A 20,182-nucleotide genomic window follows, 5' to 3' on the forward strand; every position below is an offset into this window, starting at 1 on the left:
TGAACTACAAGTTATATTTTGCACTGTTATATGTTTACTTCTGTCCTGATTCTTCAAACCACCTTTCCACTGCACCTATCCCGAGGGAGCAACGGCCTGAGGGAGTACAATGTGACACACAACACCTCATCAGGGCCACTACCACTCCTATCCTCTGCACCAGCACCTCAGGGGCTCGCTGCAGTTGTGCCCCCCTCCCCCGCACTCACTGTCTACCTGGCTTGCCCCTGTGATCAGATCCCTGGTGCCCCTCTCATTTATATTTGACTAGATCATACCAGTTTGGTATTATGGACCCTTTAGTATGGTTTTGTTTTTTGATTCTTGACATTGTAATTTTATTGAGAATGTATTAAAAGCTAAGTTTTATTTGGCCAGGGTTCTGTGATAGATCTGGAAATGACGCAGGTTGCAGCTTTTTCTTGTACCAAGGGACAGAAGTATCGAACACACCAAGATGGTTCCTACTGGTTCCTACACTCCAGTTTTCGACAACAATTTTACCTAAATTTTCATACGAAATTCTGTTTTACGCCAAAGGTGGAGAATTACTACTGTCCATGCCAAGCCCTGTATGAGCCTCATAGTCTGCTCCTCTATACGCGTAGTGGTCAGCACTGACATTATTACCATCTTTATTCAATTCTGCACAGCAGTGCTTGTGTTGGACGCAGCACAATGTCTCTCAGTAACTTCTTCTTTTCTTCCCTCGTGACATTAAGGCTTTTTACAGTATTGGTGGTGACTAAAAGTCATGCCGTTGGCATCGTAATAAACAGAGATAGGAATATTATACACCCTGTGATAAAGCTCATATGACTTGTCCTGGTCACACGTCCAGAAGACACATTAGTGTCAGTAAAACTATATTTTTCTTTTCTCTTCAGAGGTAGTAAGTGCAGACATACACTCATTTTCATATTTATGTAATTTGGCTATTTGGAGCACTGTGCTCTCTGTATTCCTCCTTCTAGGCTCATCTCATCTAGCCCTGTGCTCTCTCTGCAGTGCCATGGCTCAGTGAGTCGGTGCTTGCGCAGTGAATCATATGTTGCTTCCTGAGCTTGGGAAGAAGCAGAAGGATCCACTGCACAAGCGTTGAGTCTTTTCAGTGACTTGGTGCCTTCATCGTGGATCAGATGAGCTCTGCTTTCCAAGCTCCTCAGATCCACTGCACAAGGTCCGAGTCACTGAGACTTGGCGATGCCGCGAGAACAGAGGGCCGGACGAGATGTCCAGCCCTATCACTCTCAGAGGGAAAGGGGAAGTACAGAAAGCACAGAAAGACATTGCTTTATTGGTGCTCCCAGAGCTATGGCCATCCCCCTGGTGCTCCAAATACCTAATTTATATAAATTAAAAAATTTATGTATGTGAAAATAAATATATTGTTTTGTTTATCAGCACTATGCCTGGTTAAATAGGGTTGATCCTGCTGACAGAGGCTCGTTAAAGCTTTAGTTATCTCTTCCTGCTCTGCTCTTTACTCCCAGCACTGCAGTCAACTTCCTATTACTGGCCCATGTTGTCTGTGAAGGTGCCTGCGGAGGAGAGGTGAATGTCTGTCTGGTCTGGTGGTCTTTATCAAAGGCATTATCCGACAAATTTAAAACTGTTTTTACTCACATAATTGGAGGACTTTCTTCCATTTCTGTGGGTGGGCAGCAGCTCATCAAATACCTGCATCTCCCAGGATGCATTGCATTAGCTGTTGTTAACCACTTCCTCCCCACCGTAGAAAATAGTCCCTCACATATAGCTCCAGAGATACATATGGTATGTAAAGCTGATCATGGGTCAGCACAAAGGAGGGTCTGGTGTTAGGTTTTTATAATGGGTTGAGGGTCTGATGTGCATTTTTTTAGGGGCTTTAGTCTGTTTTTAAAATTTATTTTGGTGTTCTGATCTGGGATCTGTATTATTTTGGGGGGAGTGGGGTATATATTTAATTCAGGAGTCCGGGGGTCTATATTTGTTTAGGGGGTCTGCTCTGTGGCCTGTATTTGTTTAGGGCAGGGAGCAGCAACCTTCGGCACTCCAGCTGCTGTGAAACTACAACTCCCAGCATGCAAACATGCTCGGCTGTTCTTCTAACGCCCACAGAAGTGAATGAAGCATTCTGGGAGTTGTAGTTTCTGAACAGCTGGAGGTTGCAGATCCCTGGTTTAGGGGGTCTGCTCCGTGGCCTGTATTTGTTTAGGGGGTCTACTCCGTGGCCTGTATTTGTTTAGGGGGTCTACTCCGTGGCCTGTATTTGTTTAGGTGGTCTGTTTAGTGGCCTGTATTTGTTTAGGGGGTCTGTTTAGTGGCCTGTATTTGTTTAGGGGGTCTGTTTCGTGGCCTGTATTTGTTTAGGGGGTCTGCTCTGTGGCCTGTATTTGTTTAGGGGGTCTGCTCTGTGGCCTGTATTTGTTTAGGGGGTCTGCTCTGTGGCCTGTATTTGTTTAGGGGGTCAGGGACACCACTTTGTGAGCCATTTTTCTGAATCTCCATTCTGAACCTTAACAAGTATAAGGCCTCATGCAAACGACCGTCGCAGGTCCGTGCCCGTATTGCAGCGAGTCTGCAATATACGGACACCGGTCGTGTGCACACGCATCGTGTAGAAGAATCGAGGGCAGTGCACACCCTTTTTAGTGTGTAGTGCAGTGAATAACAGGGACTAGTCCCCAATTATTATGAGAATTACTATGGAAATATGAAATTATGTATTTGGGTCCCATATGCTGGAATGTTATATTATATCTCAATGGACACAATTTGTGAGATATAATTAATATTTAACCGCACGTATCATGGACGCGGACCCATTCAGTTGAATGGGTCCGCATCTGGAAGATATGGTGCGGTGCGGAATGGAGGCACGGATTGGAAGCCCACGGAAGATATGGTGCGGAATGGAGGCACGGATTGGAAGCCCACGGAAGCACTGCGGAGTGCTTCCATAGGTTTTCTGTTAGTGCCTCTGCTCAGCAAAAAAGTAGGGCATGCTCTAAGTGAATGGGTCCACGTCCGCAGACGGCAGACATGCGGTCGATGCCCATGCATTTCGGTCCACAGCACAGGCGAGGTCAGCACATGGTTGTGTGCATGAGGCCATAAGACTGAAAACTTCTTGCTCCAAAAGAAGACTGATGGGGGTTCCAGTGCCCGAAACTCTCACTTAAATAACTTTTATGATACAAATCTGATTGAATAGTAATTTTAGGGGGAATCCATTTTTAAAGAAAACCTGTCATCAACTTTATGCTGATCTCACTGAGGGCAGCATAATATAGTGACAGAAATGCTGATGTCAGCGGTGTGTCACTCATCAGCTAAAAGTGGTTGCTGAGAACCAGCTTCATAATCAATGCAGACCAGGCCTTGAGAAGAGTCACATCTACCTGAGAAGAGTCCTGGTTATTCCTAATCTCCTGCTCTCTCACCCATCTGCTGATGATTGGCAGTTCTCTCCTAGACAGAAAGGGAGAAAACTAGGTAGAAGACTGTCAGTCATCAGCAGGTGGGCGAGGAGAGCAGGAATTCATGAATACCCATGACTCTTCTCAGGTGGCCGTGACTCTTTTCCAGGCCCAGTCTGAAATGTTTGTGATGTTGGTTCTCGGCAACCACTTACTTTTAACTTTTAAATGACAGACGGCTGAAATCAACTCTCCTGTCTCTACTTTATTCTGCCGTTAGTATGGGTAGCATAACGTTGATGACCGGTATAGCAGCAGCAGGGACATTATCTGTTTCCTATTTACTTTGCTCTGCGAGAGGGACGGTCTTGTCCAGGCTGAAAAACAATGCCCTGTATGTTAGTAGCTTACATATTTTTGTTGCCCTGCAGTGCCCCCTGCTGGAGCCATGTAATAATGCCTTCCCAGACGCTTATACTTTGTAAGAGTACAATGAGGGTCATTTACTAACATTTTTACAATTGTTTTGGCATAAAAATAGTTGCTAGGCCCCTTTAAATGCCTGTGCCACAATATTTGGGCGTGACCTGGGGTCTGGGTTTTGGCTCTGGCAAATTTAAAATCTTTTACGCCCAAAAATAGGTGTAAAAGAGGAGTAAAAACTACTTTAGTCAGGGGTTGGAGTAGCTTTTACTCCAGGCGCGCGGACTGCCAGAGGATTTGCATAATTTAAGACGAGGCATATGCAGGGGGGCGAGCATAGACCCACAAATAAAGCCGCTCTTTGTAAAATATTTTGTTTTACATAGATTTTACGGCGATTCAGCCGTGAAATTCACATGAAATCCGCATCCCGTGCATGTCAATGGAGTTTCGGTACCGCTGTACACATGCACAGGAAGACGTCCATGTGGATTTCCAGTAGTGCCCTGGCAAAAAAAAAATCTGTAGAAAAATATTAAGTATTTCAATAGAATCAGTTTATTACTGTTTTGGGAATGTTTGGATCCATCTGACATAACCACAAGCCTTCATAAACCTCTATTCTTCTTTCTTTATCATGGCTATTTTTATTTATTTTCTTTTTTTCACTTTAGGACCTGAACAAGGATGTGGCGGGTACCTGACTAATGCCACTGGGCGATTTGGCTCTCCAGACTCAAATGGTGATGGGAAATATGACAAAAGCCTGGATTGTGTTTGGAACATTGTTGCCCCCACAAATCAGCTAATAAACCTGACATTCAGCTCCTTCTTTTTGGAGGCGCAGTCCCAAGGATCCTGCAGATATGATTTTGTCAAAGTAAGAAGAGAAAATATTCTACCTGCAATGTTAATTATGACCATAGACCCTAAGGCTGGGTTCAGACCTGAGCGTATCTGATATGCGAGTTTAACGCGCGTTTTTGTCGCGCGTTTTTATGCGCGTTTTTTGCAATAGTAAACGCGCGTTTGACGCGCGTTTGTGTGATTGACTGCAGTGTCCTATGGCCACAAACACGCCCCAAAGAAGCTCAAGAACTTGTTTGAGCGTAGGGCGTTTTTCAGCGCGTTCAAACGCGCTGTAAAACGCTCAAGTGAGAACCAGGGCCATAGGGAAGCATTGGTTTTCATGTGTTGAGCGTTTTACAGCGCGTTTGAACGCGCTGTAAAACGCTCAAGTGTGAACCCAGCCTAAGGGAGCTCCACTCACATATCATCCAAGGAACAAACCAGAAAATATGCAGTGTAAGGCCTCATGCACACGACAGTATTTCTGTTCCGCATGCGACCCACATTTTTGGGGATTGGATGTAGACCTATTCATTTCAATGGGGCCACAAAAAAAAAAAAAGAGGACAGCACACCGCGTGCTATCCGTATCCATATGCCTGTGCCGCAGCAAAATAGAACTTGTCCGTTTTGTGGACAAGGATAGGACAGAAAATGGAGACATGCACTTACTATATACTCAACGTGTCATTGTGTCTTAAATTGCAACTACAGTCACATCATATGCTTATAATTGACATTACTGTAAATGTCCTTGACCAAGCCACAAACCATAGCAATTGTACTTCGCCTTAAAGAGAATGTGTCATCAGAAGATGACCGATCTCGTTTTTATGTTGATCATATTTTTAAAGAATTTCTGATTATATTTTTAATTTTCCATGTCAATATTTATAGTTGAACAAAAACCATAAAATCCTGCAGTTTTTACACTATTCCCTATGCCAAATAGGCGCCACTTGTTGGTCTGTAAAGATCACTTTTACTGCAGTTATCTGTGTATCTGTTATTCTAATCCTGCCTGTAATGATAACACCTCTGTGTATAGATAACACAGGATCCTCCATTCACAACATGGAATTGTCAGAGCTTATTTATTCTTTCCTTGTACAATGAGCTAAGAGCATGCCTATAAAACTCTCCCATAGAAGTCAATAGGGTCTCCTCCAGACCATTGTGTCTTTGGCCCATGTGGCTGCCGTAAAGCAATTTTGTTAATGCTTTCTAAATGTTGTTAAGAATGGCTCAGGCAAGATGGCCAACCCATAATCATGTTCAGGAAATAGAAAAAAGAAATCTGCAATCAGAAAATAAAAACAGATTAGAAAAAGGGATATCTGATTTTAACTGGCAGATAAAATGTTTGGTGACACATTTCCTTTAACTGTCTAGTTATGTGAATCACACCTTTACTTTCACTTTGTTCCAATACCCCTCATCTCTAAATTACTAAGAAGTCATAAACACTTATTTAAGCCACATTCTTATCAGTAAGATAAGAATTGAGCTATAATGAGTGTTTAGTAGGTCAGAGGTCAGAGATAAGGAGCCATCAGCTGAGCTGCCTTATAGGAAACAGTAAAAATACAGAGCCTGCTACTGGAGAATCTCAAGGCTGTATAGAGAAAATGGCTCAAATTTTTTAAGAAAGACCAACTGAAAAAATGATTTTTATCTCTATAGCAGTACAATGCAATATTTAAAAAAAAAAAACATGCCCCTAAAGGTGTCCATAACCTTTAATGGAAACTAGACACATCGGACATGGTTTGGGCACCAATTTATAGAACAGGAGGAGCTAAGCAGATTGATAAATGGCCTTGTTGGAAAAGACTGAGTCTAACTTGTCATTGATCTGAATCCCTGCATTTTCTTGCATAATGAGTACTAATAAGTGAATGGCAGCTGTCAATTACTGAGTAGGACCGCCCACTGGACTCCTAGGCTCAAAATAAATCCATAAAATACAAGTTAAGCTGAATAATTTCCCTTAAAACTATACATCAATCTGCTCAGCTCCTCCTGCTCTATAACATGCTGCCTGCAGGCTGGACGCCACATAACTGCATAGAGAAGGCATACCTACAACAGGTCATTTCAGTCCTTCCATGTGACTTACTGTATTTCAGATATTTGATGGCAGCAGCACTAATAGCAGTTTACAAGGCACATTCTGCGGCTCTGACACTCCAGCGCATTTTGTCTCTTCAAGCAATTCTCTCACAGTGTGGTTCTTCAGTGACTTCACCGTGGAGCGGGAAGGCTTTAATGCCACGTATATCATGAACGACTGTGAGTATGGTGTCCATAAGTGAGGTATCTCCTCTCAAAGAAAGACGTCTGACGTGAGTTGTGTGGGCACTATGGTCAGTGGTGTACATAATAAAAGAGGGGGCTGCATGGCAAAATGGCTCTCCATGATGACGTCCACCTGGTACAAAAAACATGTCTGAGCCTCCTGCCCTCTCCATCCATGATGCTTAGGCCAATTCTCCAACCCTCTGAAGATGGGAGTTCTGCAGAAGGTTCTTGCCACCCAGTGGCAAAGGGGATAAGACCAAATAAAGCTGGGCCCCCTTTATCCAGGGGCCTCACAGTGGTCTGCTTGTATCAAATGATCAAATGTACATCCTCGACTACAGTAGTCATCGAAAGATATTCATCACCTTTTGTGATGTCCTCATTCAAGTGAATAGAGATTACCTGCAGTACCAGACATAGCCTGTGGACAACAGTGGTGCTCTTTCTGGGAGTCAGATCCTTTTATCATCTTGTACAACCCCTCTCATGACCACATGTGGCCAGTTAATACAAAGTGTCCAGCTGGTAACTTCGTTTGCTGTAGAGATTGCCTTTCTGTTGGGGGTGTTAATTCAAAATAAGTAGGGGCTACTCATATAAATGACCACCCCACAGCATATTTTGTCTTATTCTGTATTAAAAAGGACCTGAAAGATCACCTGTCAGCAGAATCAAGCCTATTAAGCCAGATATACTGCCTGGTAAGGTTGATCTTGCTGATTAAACTGATACCTGTTTTTGTTTTGTAAAAATCGGGTGCAACGTTCCTGAGAAAAAATACTTTTATTTTTCATGCAAATGAGGGCTTCAGTGCACTCAGGGGCGTGGCCAGCACTGGAAAGATGAGGAGCCACACCCCTTAGTGCACTGAAGCCCTCACTTGCATAAAGAGTGAAAGTCACTGGTGGGTGTATTTACCCTGTAACTATATCGGCCCCAGTTACAGGAGAAATCAATAGTGAAAAAAAAAACAAATATGACGTTAAATGTTATTGTATGACTTTAAAAAACAAAAATAATAAAGTGTTTTTAAAAAATTTTTTTTTTTAAAGTTTTACATTTTACATTTCCCCCCCCCCCCCCCCAAATCCGTTATTTAAAATTTTTTAAAAAAATAGAAGAAAAAAATAAAATATTTGGTATCACCGCGTCCGCAACGACCGGCTGTATAATAATATCATATGATCTACCCCATCATGTAAACACCATAAAAATTAAAATAAATAAACATTGCGCCAAGATTTTTTAGTGATCTCACCTCCCAAAAAACATAATGTTAATCAATAAAAAAGTCGTAGCAATAAAAACATCACCTCATCCCGCAAAAAATGAGCCCCCACACAAGACTATATCCAGAAAAATAAAAAAAATGGCTCTATGAAAATTTAAATTTAAAAATTTCTAAAAATGCTCTTGTAAAAGATAAAAATAAAATATACATATTTGGTATCACCGCGTCCATAACAATTGGCTCTACAAAAATATCACATGATCTCAAGTGAACGGTGTAAAAAAAACAAATAAAAATTATGCCAAAACAGTTTTTTTTACTCACCTCATCTAAAAAAAAACATGATATCAATCAATCAAAAAGTCGTATGCACCCCAAAATGGTAGCAATAAAAACGTCACCTCATCCTGCAAAAAACAAGCCCTCACATAGGACTATAGCCAGAAAATAATATGGCTCTAAGAAAATGGCAACACAAAAACATTATATTTTTTTTCTAAAAATGTTTTTATTGTGTAAAATGTTAAAATAAAATAAAAATATACATATTTGGTATTGTTGCATCCGTAATGACCGGATCTATAAAAATATCACATAAGCTACCTCATCAAGTGAACGGTGTAGAAAAAAATTAGAAAAATTACACCAAACAGCTTTTTTATGACTTCACTTCCCATAGATAAAAAGCAACCAGAAAGTCAAATGTACCCCAAAGAGGTGCCAATAAAAACTACAGCTTGTCTTGCACAAAATAAGCCCTCACGCAGCTCATTCAACAAAAAATAAAAAAAACGTATTGCTCTTAAAAACCATGACAGAAAATTCAGTTAGAAAATCCAGATGCCGCTCCCTCCCTTCTGAGCCCTGGCGTATCCCCAAATAACAGTTTAGGACCACAATTGGGGTGTTACTGTATTCAGGAGAAAGTGGGTAGCAAATTGGGGGGGGGGGATATTCTCCTGTTATCTCTTGTGGAAAAGAAAGCACCATTTACTTGTAAAAAAAAATGAAATTTTTCATTTTCACATCCAAGTATTAAAAATTCTATGAAACAGCTGTTTCCCCCTTAGAAATTCCTTGGGCGGTGTAGTTTACAAAATGTGGTCACTTTTTGGGGGTTTTCTCTGTGGGGTTACGTCAGGGCCTCTTCAAATGCAACATGGTGCCCAAAGACCATTCCAGCAAAATCTGCCTTCCAAAAACCATATGGAGCTCCTTGCCTTCTGTGCCCTGTCGTGTGCCCAAACAGCGGTATACAACCACATATGGGGTGTTTCTGCTAACTGCAGAATCAAGGTAATAAATATTGAGGTTTGTTTTGTTGTTAACCCTTAATGTGTTCCAGGAAAAAATTGATTAAAATGGAAAATCTGCAAAAAAAGTGACATTTTGAAATTTCACCTCTATTTTGCTTTAATTCCTGTGGAACACCTAAAGGTTAACAACATTTCTAAAACCAGTTTTGAAGAGTTTGAGGGGTGTCATTTCTAAAAATGGGGTCATTTATAGGTTGGTTCTATTATGTGGGCCCCACAAAGTGACTTCAGACCTGAACTGGTCCTTAAAAAGTGGGTTTTGTAAATCTTCTTAAAAATTTTAAGAATTGCTTCTACAATTCTAAGCCTTCTAACATCCTAAAAAAATAAAATGACATTTACAAAATGATGACAAAACAAAAAGTAGACATATGGGGAATGTTAAATAATACATATTTTAAGAGGTATCACTTTGTTTCAAAGGCAGAGAAATTTAAATGTAGAAAATTGCGAATATTTCTAAATCTTTGGTAAATTTGGGATTTTTTGATAAATAAAAGGTGAAATATATTGACTCAAATTTATGATTAACATAAAGTACAATGTGTCACGAAAAAACAATCTCAGAATGTCTTGGATAAGTAAAAGCGTTCCAAAGTTATTACCACATAAAGTGACACGTCATATTTGCAAAATTAGGCCTGGTCAGGAAGGGGGCAAAAGGCCCGGTCTGGAAGTATAGACAATTATAATAGCAACAGTGAAAGTTACTACGGCATAATTTCTAGCATCCTTGGAAAGGAGTCCATGGAAGCAGAGAATATGGCTTGGGGAATGGGGGTTCTGCTTTGTTACAGTCATCCAAATTTACCTACAAGGTGGAGGTGACCTTCGAGATGTATCGGCAATGTAGTGCTTTCCTAAAGTCCATCAGGAAAATATCAAAATTGTCCTCATCGTGATGTATGTTTCTTCTTACAGTAATATGTGGAGGGATCTACAACGCAACATCGTCTATGACAACTGCATTGTCACCTAATTATCCTAATTCCTACCCACCATTCACATACTGCATCTGGACCATTGACTCTCCGGAGAAGGAGAATGTAAAAGTCAAGATTCAGTCCTTCCACCTCCAGGCTGAGCAAGATTGCTCCAATAACTACTTAGAGGTTAAGGACTCACCTTTGGTAAGTCGGCTTTACATCTAGAATATGCATTGTTGTAAATTATAATTATAGTGAAGCTCCAATTTGGAGCCAAAATCCCATATTCCGACATAGACATCATATGGTCATGTTAGGGTCATCTCACTACTCTGCCACTATTTGGGCACAATCCAGACTTGCTGTGTAACCTCGGCCTAATAGGTTTAACATGGTTCACTGGGGACATATCTGGCAGCACTATATGTCAGCCTGTAAAATCCAGTTTCTATTTCGAGGGCTTATCACTTATTTATGAACTTGACTAAATAATTAAAATTAGTACATCCTGTATTATACTCCAAAGCTGCACTCACTATTCTGCTGGTGCAGTCACTGTGTACATACATTACATTACTTATCCTGTATTGATCCTGTGTTACATCCTGTATTATACCCCAGAGCTGCACTCACTATTCTGCTGGTGAAGTCACTGTGTACATACATTACATTACTTATCCTGTACTGATCCTGAGTTACATCCTGTATTATGCTCCAGAGCTGCACTCACTATTCTGCTGGTGCAGTCACTGTGTGTACATACATTACATTACTTATCCTGTACTGATCCTGAGTTACATCCTGTATTATACTCCAGAGCTGCACTCACTCTTCTGCTGGTGGAGTCACTGTGTACATACATTACATTACTTATCCTGTACTGATCCTGAGTTACATCCTGTATTATACTGCAGAGCTGCACTCACTATTCTGCTGGTGCAGTCACTGTGTCCATACATTACATTACTTCTTCTGTACTGATCCTGAGTTACATCCTGTATTATACTCCAGAGCTGCACTCACTATTCTGCTGGTGCAGTCACTGTGTACATACATTACATATCCTGTACTGATCCTGAGTTACATCCTGTATTATACTGCAGAGCTGCACTCACTATTCTGCTAGTGCAGTCACTGTGTCCATACATTACATTACTTATCCTGTACTGATCCTGAGTTACATCCTGTATTATACTCCAGAGCTGCACTCACTGTTCTGCTGGTGGAGTCACTGTGTACATACATTACTTATCCTGTACTGATCCTTCCTTAACTACATTCTGTATTACACTCCAGAGCTGAAGTCACAATCCTGCCGATTATTATTGAAACCAGTCAAAAGCTTGTAGAAATACACCCCGCTGAGGACATGTTCACACACAAATTTATCACATATTCCACACCGAAATCTGCAGGAACACCAATTATATTCCAAATCCCATTGATTCTCAAAGGGAATCTGGATTTCACAACAATAAGATTTTTGCTGTAATTTCCACTGTGTGAATGTTCCCTCCATAAAGGATTGAGGCAGTTCTTGGTTTTTTTTTGTACATCAAATTATTGTATATTGTTTTCCACTATTGAAAATGCTAAAGTAAGCCCACAGAATTGTGAATGCAGCTCTGAAGTATAATAAAAGTTATAACCAGATGAGTACAAGAGTAAGTAACTTAAAGGGGTTTTCCAAAATTTTGATACTGATGACCCATCCTCAGGATAGGTCATCGTTATCTGATTGGTCGGATAACGGACACCTGGGACCCCCACCGAGGATAGGTCATCAGTATCAAAATCTCGGAAAACCCATTTAACATAAAATGTATGCGCTTCCTAATTCCACTTACCTCCTCCTGTTTTGTCTGCAGGGTGACCTCGGACAGGCTCATAGATACTGCGGCACTGAAACATATGAAATACCAGAGTTTTATTCCTATGGACGAACAGCTGTTGTCACCTTTAAGTCGCAGGAATTTGTGTCTGGCAATGGGCTTAGTTTTACATATCAAATCTCAAGTAAGCCTAATTTCTTTTTGGATGAGATATGTTATTTTAGCCTAAATCCAAAAGCCCAGTGTCAGCGATAGCCATCACATTTGGGGCATTGTCCTCCCTACCAGCATAAAGATGAACAGACATAACTGTGTGTCCCCCCATGGCTAGCATTAGAGCAGCGCTTCTCAAATATCTTCATTTTGGTCACTGAGCATAACAATAGGCTAATACTTAGAATTCTGTGGAGATCACTTATTAGTAGTCATCTCATTATCATCACTGGGAGGATTACAATGAAAGGTAACAAACAATATTTATATATATATATATATATATATATATAATTACACAGGAGTCACAAAAGGTGATGGTTACAGATCAGCTCCTCACCCTTCTTGCACAGCACCCTCTCCACAAGTCACAGAGCATGCCCACTACACTCAACCATAGAAGTCAATGGATTTTTCCAGAATACAGGTTCGGTTAGACAAAATAGAATAAAACAATCTGCGATCATAGAATAAAAACAGATTAAAAAAATATAGTTGATACATTCCCTTTAAGACCAGAAAACCGAAAACCACCCCAGAGAGCACATCATCAGATGACAGCAGTTATGCATTTATCAGCACGGCTCTGTCTCCACGTGGTGCAGTACCAATGCAGCAGGTGCTCCCAGGTTGCAGTATCTCTGACTTCACGACCACTGAGTACCCTCTTCATTTTCATATCCCCTCCTTTGTGACATACAATATTGCACACAGTCTCTCATACAATGTTTCTTACAATTGCCAAGCTGGCTGGTTAAAGGCCTTCCTCTTATATGGCTGCTTCCAGAATGAATGGACTGGGTGGCTTCTTTCTACCCTCTCAGCTTGAGCCTAAGGCCTCATGCACACAAACGTTTTTTTTCACGGTCCGCAAAAACGGGGTCCGTAGGTCCGTGATCCGTGACCGTTTTTTCGTCCGTGGGTCTTCCTTGATTTTTGGAGGATCTACGGACATGAAAAAAAAGTAGTTTTGGTGTCCGCCTGGCCGTGCGGAGCCAAACGGATCCGTCCTGAATTACAATGCAAGTCAATGGGGACGGATCCGTTTGACGTTGACACAATATGGTGCCATTTCAAACGGATCCATCCCCATTGACTTTAAATGTAAAGTCAGGAGTTAATATACCATAGGATCGGAGTTTTCTCCAATCCGATGGTATATTTTAACTTGAAGCGTCCCCATCACCATGGGAACGCCTCTATGTTAGAATATACTGTCGGATATGAGTTAGATCGTGAAACCTCATTTCCGACAGTATATTCTAACACAGAGGCGTTCCCATGGTGATGGGGACGCTTCTAGTTAGAATATACTGAGAACTGTGTACATGACTGCCCCCTGCTGCCTAGCAGCATCCGATCTCTTACAGGGGGCCGTGATCAGCACAATTAACCCCTCAGGTGCCGCACCTGAAGGGGTTAATTGTACTATCATATCCCCCTGTAAGAGATCAGGGCTGCCAGGCAGCAGGGGGCAGACCCCCCCCCCCCCCCTCCCCAGTTTGAATATCATTGGTGGCCAGTGCGCCACCCCCCTTCCTCCCTCTATTGTAATAAATCGTTGGTGGCACAGTGTGCGCCCTGCGCCCTCCCCCCCCCCTCCCTCTATTGTAATAAATCGTTGGTGGCACAGTGTGCGCACCCCCATCAGCCCCCCTCCCTCTATAGCATTAACAACATTGGTGGCCAGTGTGCGGCCTCCCATCTCCCCCCCCCCGATCATTGGTGGCAGCGGGTTACTAGCAATAGTACAATAGTAGAAGATTCATACTTACCTGGCAGCTGCGATGTTCGTGTCCGGCCGGGAGCTCCTCCTACTGGTAAGTGACAGTACCAGTAGGAGGAGCTTCCGGCCGGACACGAAGATCGCAGCAGCCGGTAAGTATGAATCTTCTACTATTGTACTATTGCTAAGTAACCATGGCAACCTGGACTGTAGTAGCGTCCTGGTTGCCATGGTTACCGATCGGAGCCCCAGCGATTAAACTGGGACTCCGATCGGAACTCCGCTGCCACCAATGATGGGGTGGGGGGGGGGATGGGAGGCCGCACACTGGCCACCAATGTTGCTAATGCTATAGAGGGAGGGGGGGCCGATGGGGGGCGCACACTGTGCCACCAACGAATTAATACAATAGAGGGAGGAAGGGGGGGGGGGCGCACACTGTGCCACCAACGAATTATTACAATAGAGGGGGGGGGGCCGCACTGGCCACCAATGATATTCAAACTGGGGAGGGGGGGGGTCTGCCCCCTGCTGCCTGGCAGCCCTGATCTCTTACAGGGGGATATGATAGTACAATTAACCCCTTCAGGTGCCGCACCTGAAGGGGTTAATTGTGCTGATCACGGCCCCCTGTAAGAGATCGGGTGCTGCCAGGCAGCAGGGGGAAGTCTTGTACACAGTTTGTAGTATATTCTAACTAGAAGCGTCCCCATCACCATGGGAACGCTTCTATGTTAGAATATACTGTCGGATCTGAGTTTTCACGAAGTGAAAACTTTAGATCTGAAAAAGCTTTTATGCAGACGGATCTTTGGATCCGTCTGTATGAAACTAACCTACGGCCACGGATCACGGACACGGATGCCAATCTTGTGTGCATCCGTGTTCTTTCACGGACCCATTGACTTGAATGGGTCCGTGAACCGTTGTCCGTCAAAAAAATAGGACAGGTCATATTTTTTTGACGGACAGGATACACGGATCACGGTCTCGGCTGCAAAACGGTGCATTTTCCGATTTTTCCACGGACCCATTGAAAGTCAATGGGTCCGCGAAAAAAAACGGAAAACGGCACAACGGCCACGGATGCACACAACGGTCGTGTGCATGAGGCCTTAAAGGGGGTCTCTCAGTTCAGCAAATAGCATTTATCACGTAGAGAAAGTTAATACCAGGCACTTACTAATGTATTGTGATTGTCCATATTGCCTCCTTTGCTGGCTGGATTAATTTTTCCATCACATTATACACTGCTCGTCTCCATGGTTACGACCACCTTGCAATCCATCAGTGGTGGTCGTGCTTGCACACTATAGAAAAAAGCACTGTCCTAAAGTATGTGCGCTCCCACGGTCCCGGCCACTAAATAGGCTGGTGCTTTTTCCTATAGTGTGCAAGCACGACCACCACTAATGGATTGCAAGGTGGTCGTAACCATGGAAACAAGCAGTGTATAATGTGATGGAAAAATGAATCCAGCCAGCAAAGGAAGCAATATGGACAATCACAATACATTAGTAAGTGGCTTGTATTAACTTCCTCTACATGATAAAAGCTATTTGCTGAAGTGAGAGACGACCCCTTTAACTCCTATGTAATATTTGGCTTCAGATGCACTAGCTAATCCCTGCGGTGTTCCACCGTTATTACCAGTATCACCTGCGCTGTTGTAGCTAGTTACATGCAGGAATATTGCTGGACTTATTTCCGGCAGCATCAACTCACTCGTCCATCTCCTGCCTGCTACTGACCATGAGGTACGCAGAGCACGTGATGCAAGGGGGGGAAGGTCACTGCTACAGCCAAACATTGGCTGAAGCAGCATTAGGGCTCATGCACACGACCGTATGTATTTTGTGGTCCGCAAAACACGGATCCGCGAAAAAAAAACTGATGACATCCGTTGTTTTTTTTGTGTGAATCTATTGTAACAATGTCTCAAAATGGACAAGAATAGGAAATGTTCTATTTTTTTGCGGAACTGACTTGCGGACATACGGAAATGGAATGCACATTTTTTTAGCATTTAAGTAAATGTTTCGCATACGGGCTGCAAAAAAAAACAAACGGAATGGACAAGGAAAGAAAATATGGTCGTGTGCATGAGCCCTTAAACGGGATGTTAAACGCAGAAGACCCCAGCAGGGCGGCCGTGACAGGGGACTGAAGGAGCCAGGACGCAGCAGCAGCAGGGAGCAGGTAAGTACAGTAGGCTTCCTCCTGCAGGTCACAGTCACAAGACGTGGTCTGCTGAAAGACTCCCAGAAGATGAACAACCCCTTTAATGATACAAATGTCCAAAACTAGCAAATGATCCAACAGTGATAATACAGCTGGTCAGGAGATGTCAGCATAACCTCAGTGTTATTCCCACCATACACATTTATAGTGCACACAGGACGGATCCCACTATCTCCAGTACGGTCTCTGCAATGTCCATCATATCCTGCCCAAGGCATATTGCAGCGACCCCCGGAGGAGCTGGTGAAGAGGATGGGAGTGGTAGTGGCCCTGATGAAGTGTTGGGTCATGATGTACTCTCTCAGGCTGTTGCTCCCTGGGGATCAGTACAGTGGAAATTTAGTATTGAAGAATGAGGCGAGACTTAAAGGGGTTGTCTCATCTCAGACAATGGAGGCATATCGCTAGAATATTACCCCGCCGACCGATAGATGCGGGTCCCACCGCTGGAACCCGCACCTATATCAAGAAAGGAGCCCCAAAAGTGGTGGAGGGAGCACTGCGCATGCGCAGCCGCCCTCCATTCATTCTCTATGGGGCTGCCGAAAATAGAAAAGCACTGGCTCGGCTATTTCTGTCGGGCCAATAGAAGTGAATGGGAACGGTGGCGCCGGTCATATACGATGCTATCCCATTCACTTCTATGGGGAGAGCGCTTGGTGGTGGCCGGACCAGAGTCCTCCATCCACCACTTTGCAGGGCTCCGTTCCCAATATAAAGTAGGTGCAAGTCCCAGTGGTGGGACCAACACCTATAAGACAATGGGGGCATATCCTAGCGATATGCCCCCATTGTCTGAGATGAGACAACCCCTTTAAACATTTAAAAGTCTCTTTTACTAAGTGCAAAGTATAACTTCAAATACATCCAATAGTAACTGAACTTAAGAAAAATCTTCTGGCCCCAGTAAGGATGATGGATGCAGATTGGTTGGCTGCAGTTTAGCAGGAGTATTGTACTGGCCTAGTAGTAGTCTGGGTGATGGGTGTCTTAGCCATAGTCCCTCACCTCACAGCAGTGTCTTTAATTGCTGGATGTAGTTGTTCACCCTACTGTCTGGATTTACTTGAGACTCTCTTTAGTTGTTTCTCTATGGAGAATCCATAGTATGCTTCCTCTCCTCTCCTCCTGCCCACTCCTACCACCCTGTTCTTTGCCAACCATTGCCATCCACTTCTTACTGGAAATAAACGCCATAACAAACAATAATACAAACCATATAGACAGGCATTGCAGATAACCTCAGGTCTGAAGTACTGCAATATGACTGTCCATGACATTATAACTACACTGTACTGCCATGGGCGTTTCACCCACAGTAGTGCACTACATTTACCCTACCCCTGCTGGCGTCTCACAGTGGCTTAAAGGCACAGTACATGAAATATCTGATATCATCACAACATTGCATATCATCATAAGTGGAAGTTACATGGCACACTTAGGGGTTTTCTGGGACTTAGATATTCATGGCCTATCTTCAGGATATCAGATCAGTGGCGGTCAAACACCCAACACCCCCACCGATCAGCTGTTTCAGGCTGCCGTCGGTGCAATAAACTATGCAGTGGATGGAAGGCTCTGTCCACTGTTTAGGGCTGTTTTACACGAGCGAGTCCATTGCGTGAATCGCGCTCCGTGTGTGAGTGTGATCCTCCGCTCTGGACTTGCAGGAGCGCACGGCATTATCATGATTTATAATGCTATGTGTCTCTGCATGGCCTTTTTTCCCACAGAATCATAGTGACATAAAGCTGTCAGTATGATTCTGTATTAATAAGGTCAAGCAGAGACACATAGCATTATAAATGATGATAATGCCGTGCACTCCTGCAAGTCCAGAGCGGAGGATCACACTCACACACGGAGCGCGATTCCCGCAATGGACTCGCTCGTGTAAGACAGCCCTTAGTTTTCGTTGCTGTTACATTGACTTGATTGGGAGCTGAGCTGCAGGACCCCAACTCGGCCTCTACACAGTGGATGGCACCATGTCCACCTGGCTCTGTCCACTGTATAGTGTCCACCTAGGCAGCTGCCCAAACAGCTGATCAGTGGGGATGGCAGGTGTCAAACCCCTACTGATCTGATATCTGAGTATAGGACATCAATATCTAAGTACAAGAAAACCCCTTTTATGTGCTGGGGAAATGCACAAATATAAGAAAGCTGGCATGTTCTTAGAAAGAGTCACATAGCAGTGTAACTAGGTGGTATTGCCACCGCAACTGGGTCAAAAGGTAAACCATAGCAAATGACTGTGAAGAGTACAGCGTCTCTTATCAGAAGACTGACTTCCAACCCTTTTACTTGCTGTTAACAACATTCAGAGATATGTTTTACAGCGGCCATGAACCTGTAGATGACTCATTGGCTTCTATGGGAGAGTATTGTGGGCGTACTCTGTAACCTATGCAAGGGTCACTGTGCAGGGAGGGGGAGTAGATAAGCTGTGACCTACTATCACCTACTGTGAATGGTAGATCCTGTGTTATCTGCTTCCAGTTTTATAATAGAGGTGTTACCTGTGACAATAAGGAGATGACTCCCAAGATGTGTTCTGTACAACAAGAAGTGGTGCCTGTTATTAGGCTTAGTGGACAGAGCAAAAACTGCAAGTTTCAGGAGTGACATTGAAAGTTAAAAATACAGTAAATCACCAAATGTTCTTAAAAAATATGTTATGACATAAAAACTTGATTTAAACAATAGGTAATTTTTTGATGACACGTTCCCTTTAAATGCATAATATTCAAGTTTGATGTAGTGCTATGGGTTATTAATCACATTATATATGGTTAATATGGTTAATGGGGTTTTGGGGAGTACAATATTGATGAGCTATCCTCATGGCAGGTCATAAATATCAGATCGGTGGGAGTCCAACTTCCAGCACCCCCGCCGATCAGCTGCTTGAAGAGACGGAGCGCAGCCCACCAAGCTTAGCGCTGTTTATTGTATAGCGGCTGTGCACAATGCTGTATTGCAGCCCAGGACCATTCAAAGGGTCGTATTAGGTGCAAAAATATATTTATACAAATAAGTAGTAAAGCAACTATAAAAAAAAAATAATACAATAAAAAAATTAAAAGGAAAAGTTGAAAATAAAACAAAACGTGTCAGTGTCCCACAAAGGTCTTTTTATGACATTATGTAGCAGAAATATATTTTAAAAAAAGTTTAAAATTAAATAAATAAAAAACATTAAAAAAAAATCACCCACACCAACCAAAACAGTCGCCATTATCATCTTATTCATGTGAAACTATACATTATATAACAAAACGACCGACACAAAATAGGGAACTCATTATAATAATTTATTTTGGTGTCAGTTTGCATATTTAAAAAAAATAAGGAGCTATAGTTTGAAAACAAAATTATTTTTTTAAAATATTTTGTACAGTTTCCCCCAAAAATGTATTAAAAAATTGTAGGAACTTGTTAAAAAATTATTTTTACTGGAAACCCCTTTAAGCCCCTATTAGGCCGAATGCACACGGCCGTGGAACACGGACGTGAGCGGCCCGTGGTATCCCGGCCTGGCATCCTGCTGACAGCAGGAGCGCACGGCGTCATTGGTTGCTATAACGCCGTGCATTTCAGTAATACACTCCTATGATCTATACGAGTGTATTACTGTAGTGCAGCGGCGGCATGAAGCGCAAGGCGTCATAGCAACCAATGACGCCATGCGCTCCTTCTGTCAGCAGGATGCCA

At 42.9% G+C, this 20,182-nt stretch overlaps 1 protein-coding gene across 1 annotated transcript in view; it reads left to right on the forward strand.

Annotated features, from left to right (window-relative positions):
• Positions 1-20,182, forward strand: part of CUBN (cubilin) — a 236,538-nt gene that overhangs the window by 207,361 nt on the left and 8,995 nt on the right. The window contains exons 60-63 of the mRNA XM_040434511.1: positions 4,502-4,707; positions 6,806-6,968; positions 10,446-10,654; positions 12,319-12,466. Coding sequence (XP_040290445.1) covers positions 4,502-4,707; positions 6,806-6,968; positions 10,446-10,654; positions 12,319-12,466 — 726 coding nt within the window. The remainder of the gene's footprint in view (positions 1-4,501; positions 4,708-6,805; positions 6,969-10,445; positions 10,655-12,318; positions 12,467-20,182) is intronic.

This window comes from Bufo bufo, chromosome 5, assembly GCF_905171765.1.
Source record: "Bufo bufo chromosome 5, aBufBuf1.1, whole genome shotgun sequence".
Taxonomy (NCBI): domain Eukaryota; kingdom Metazoa; phylum Chordata; class Amphibia; order Anura; family Bufonidae; genus Bufo; species Bufo bufo.